The sequence below is a fragment of the Humulus lupulus genome, chromosome 8 (assembly GCF_963169125.1).
Source record: "Humulus lupulus chromosome 8, drHumLupu1.1, whole genome shotgun sequence".
Taxonomy (NCBI): Eukaryota; Viridiplantae; Streptophyta; class Magnoliopsida; order Rosales; family Cannabaceae; genus Humulus; species Humulus lupulus.
The window spans coordinates 133998083-134002456 of NC_084800.1; the positions used below are offsets into that span (position 1 = coordinate 133998083).

Below are 4374 nucleotides of genomic sequence, written 5' to 3' on the forward strand. Positions count from 1 at the left end.
TATACTGAAGAAACTCAGTTGGCATAGTCCATCTGATCTTGAGTATAGATTTATAAATCACAACTCTAAGTGGATTAGGCTATTACCGACAATCGGGGCTGAACCACTATAAAAATCTCATGTGTTCTTTACTTTTCTTGTTTATACCGTTTGTTGTCGTTTTGATTTCTCTTGAAGGCTTGTCGTTATTGACGTGCTCACGTCGTTGGCTAAAAACGCAGTCAACAATAGGCAATATATGATTCAATATTAATGTAACCAGTTACCCTGCAAAAAAAAAAGTCAATGTGTAAAACTAAGTGTAACAAGTTACCCTGCAAAAATAGTCAATATATAACTAATTGGAAAAACAGTAAATATATAAAACTAAGTGTGACCAGTTACCCTACAAAAGCTAAATGTTTCAGATGAAGATGTGATTAAAGATTAAGTTAACCAATTACCTAGCCCATTTAGAACCAACTAACTGCTTACAAAATTGCCAAATTTTACAGATATGGACAATATTACTTCTTTGGTTCAATATGGAGGCAAGTGAAATGAAAACAACGAATACCAAGGGTACACAATGACTAGGATATTAATACCACCAAATTGTTCTCTTGACAACTTGGTGAATTTGATAAAAAATGAGATAAAGGAAAAAACAACAACTATTGAAGTTTCTTATCAAGTAGAAAAAGGAACACCACCAATGACGGTTGTAACAGACAATTCAATGTTGTTATTTCTGGAAATAAAGAAAAAAGTTGCTGCAAAAATAACATATTTACCATTGTGTGTCACTATAGTTCAAGAATCAAGCAATGAAAATGACTTTCTTCTACTAGCAAATCAGAAAGCTACAGCAGGAGAAATGGAGGTGGGGACATTATTAATGCAAGCAAATCAAGCTTCCATCAATGAACAAATGTTACTTGAAGAAGGCATGTCAAACACAACAAATGACAGCATAAATGTGTCATACATACCTCATTTTGCTGAAGAAGTAGCTGATTTCATAATTGAGGACAATACAAAAAGAAAAAAGAAGTTGGATGAAATCCAACTAGTAATATCTGATTACAGAGTCAACACAATAGAGCAAGGGAAAATTTACAAGGATAAGAACACAATCAAATCAGCTCTTAGCTACTATGCAATGCTGCATAACTTCCAGTTCAAAACAAAAAGATCAGAACCTAGAGAATACCTAGTTACTTGCGCAGATGAAACATGCAATTGGTTGGTGAGAGCATCTAAGTACAGAAATCAAGATTTATTCAAGGTACGGAAATGCAATCCAAATCACACTTGCTCTATTGAAATTGTTTTGGAAGACCATATGCAAGCAAAAAGCATCGTAGTTGGGGAATTAATAAAGAATAAGTACAATTCAATCAAAAGAAATTACACTCCAAATGACATCATGAATGATATGAATGATGACTTCGGTGAAACTATGGTATACACAAAAGCATGGAGATCAAGAGAGAAAGCTTTGCGTCCAGTAAGAGGGAACCCTAATGATTCATATCAAAAGTTGCCAATATATCTTTACATGTTGAAGCAAGCAAATTTAGGAACAATAACACACCTACTCATAGACAAGGAAGATAGATTCAAATACCTATACATAGCTTTCTCTAACTCAATCAAGAGTTGGAGATACTTGAGGCCTATAATTGTTGTTGATGGAACTTTCTTGAAAAATGCACATGGTGGTACCCTATTTTCAGCATCAACGTTAGATTCAAACAACAACATTTTCGTGTTGGCTTTTGGAATAGCAGACTCTGAAAATGATAACTCATGGCTTTGGTTCTTCTCCAAACTGAGAGACACCTATGGGGAACCCGAAGGTATGATAGCTTCAACGATATATTCTTGTTTACAAACACATAGGAACATTTTACCAAAACAAAATACACAAATACATGCTATTTCTTTTAGAATCTGAATAAAGTAACTGGTTGCCTTCACCAAAATTAAAAAAAAATTGAAAAATACTTAATTTTTATTTTTTATTTTAAAATATTTGTACTCCATAGGATTGGCTATAGTTTCTGACAAACATAAGAGCATAGATAGTGCAGTACATATGGTGTACCCAAATGCATTCCATGGAGCTTGCATGTTTCACTTACTCAATAATTTGAAAGGAAAATATGGGAGCCATGGAGAAGAGCTACAAATGAAATTCATTGCAGCAGCAAAAGCATACTCAAAGACAGAATGTGAACACTACATGAGAGGTCTTGATAGAATTGATAGACGCATTAGGCCCTATTTAGAAAAAGCCAAGTATGAAACTTGGGCAAGATCATACTCGCCAACAAAAAGATACACCATGATGACATCCAACATCGTAGAATCACTCAACGCTGCACTAAAAGCTGCAAGAAATCTCCCCATTGATATCTTGGTTGAATGCCTTAGAAGTTTGGTTCAAAAGTGGGTTTGGAACAACTCAAATAATGCAAATGGAACATTCACAAAAGTCTCTACAGCAACAGAGAATGAATTGAGACATGACATTGTTTCAAAAATGAAGTATGAGGTATGCAACTGAACTTATTCTTACTAATCTTAATTTTGTCAATAGATGGTAACCAGTTACCTTCCATAAGAACAGGAAAAAAAAAGTTTACACAGAAGCATAACTAGTTACTTTAAATTTTAAGTCTAGTTAAAATGTTTATTATCTGATTCTATTTCATGACAAACTATTTTTAGGTCTTGCCTTTCAACACAATAGAATACCAAGTTCGTGATCAAAAGGGGATAAATTTCACAGTAAATATATATAATAGAACATGTACTTGCAATAGGTTCCAAGAAGATGAAATACCTTGTGGCCATGCAGTAGTTGTCATTGCAAAGAGAAACTTTAGTGTGTGTGATTGTTGTGCAAAATTCTACAGAACAGAAACGTTGAAAGCATTGTATCAAGAAAATGTTCATTCTTTGCCCCATAAAGATGAATGGAATCTCCCACAACACTTGGACATAATAGTGCTACCTCCAAATGCAACAATCCCTGCAGGAAGACCAAGAAAGAAAAGAATAAGATCAAGAGGGGAACATAAAGTAATAATCACCTGTGGGAAATGTGCGCAACCAGGACATAACAGGAAGACTTGCAGGAATCCTCCATATGAGAAGTCAAACAAACAGAAAAAGCCAAAAACATAGATTCATATTTTACAACAAAACAAACCTTTTCATAGCTTTACTCATTGAAAGAGAGACTTTCATATTCATCAAGTATCATTCAGTATTTTAATAAGATTGTTATAAAATGAAACACATTGATTGATTATGCAAAATTATAAAATCCTTTCAAAATAATTTCTTGGATTTGTTTGCTTCTTATTTTTCAATGCTACCATCAGTATAAATAAACCATAACGAAAAAAAATGATCGTACCCAGTTACCAAAAATTAACAACAAAACAACGATATAGGTAACTGGTTACCCTGAAGTTACAATACAAGATACATTACCCCACTATAACAATCTAAAAGCCAAAAAAAAAAAAAAAATTAAAACCTTTACTTTCTTTTATCACAAACTCCTTTATATATAATATTAAAATTACTTTAATATTAACTTAATAAACTGGTTGCATAACTATAAAAAAGACAAGCTTAGGGAAAAAATCTAAAAAAAAAAAACACTTAAGTAACCAGTTACCCTCGGTATATTAGGAAACAAACAGCCTGAGTACCTGGTTACCCTCAAAATCATTCTTGCTCGAATATCACCAGTAAAATTAGTTAAACAACCCAACTGGGAACTATTTTCCCTCAAATTATTCCATAAAACAGTGTAAAAAAATACAAAAACAAACAGAAAACTAGCTACCTGCTTTAAAGTGTTATCTAAAATATATATTAATAATTGCAATTAACAACAACAAACCAATGGGGGAAAAATAAAATAAAAACAATTAAGTAACCAGTTACCCTCGGTATGTTAGCAAAGAAACAACCTGGGTACCTAGTTACCCTCTAAATCATTCTTCCAAATGCTTACAACAAAAGAATTAACAAAACGATATACTAATATGCATATATAAAATGACCTTAAGAATCCCAATATTTTACATAAGCAGAAATTTAAAAAAGCTAACTGTTAAACTAGAAATTGATTCATCATTTAATTACTGTTGTAGCAAAAATAAAAAAGCAAAAGAAATATAATATCACTAAAAGCCTATGCAGCAATTTTCATTCTCTTCTGTCTCCTCTCCAGAAGATTTTCAGTGAACTCATCGCTAATTAAGTATCCCTCAAGTTCTTTGTTCTTTCCATGATAGTACAAGTTGACAGCAATGTCTTTGCGAAGGAGACGAACATCAATATGTTTAGGCATCTCATTCTCCTTCCCAA

The 4374-nt window shown here is 32.7% G+C and overlaps 1 protein-coding gene across 1 annotated transcript; it reads left to right on the forward strand.

The window, feature by feature from the left end:
- Positions 1-568: 568 nt before the first annotated feature.
- Positions 569-3174, forward strand: LOC133796082 (uncharacterized). The gene is made up of 4 exons (XM_062233565.1): positions 569-1640; positions 1719-1841; positions 2031-2539; positions 2716-3174. Exons 1-4 carry the CDS (start codon positions 569-571, stop codon positions 3172-3174), a joined length of 2163 nt encoding a protein of 720 aa, XP_062089549.1.
- The last annotated feature ends 1200 nt before the right edge of the window (positions 3175-4374 follow it).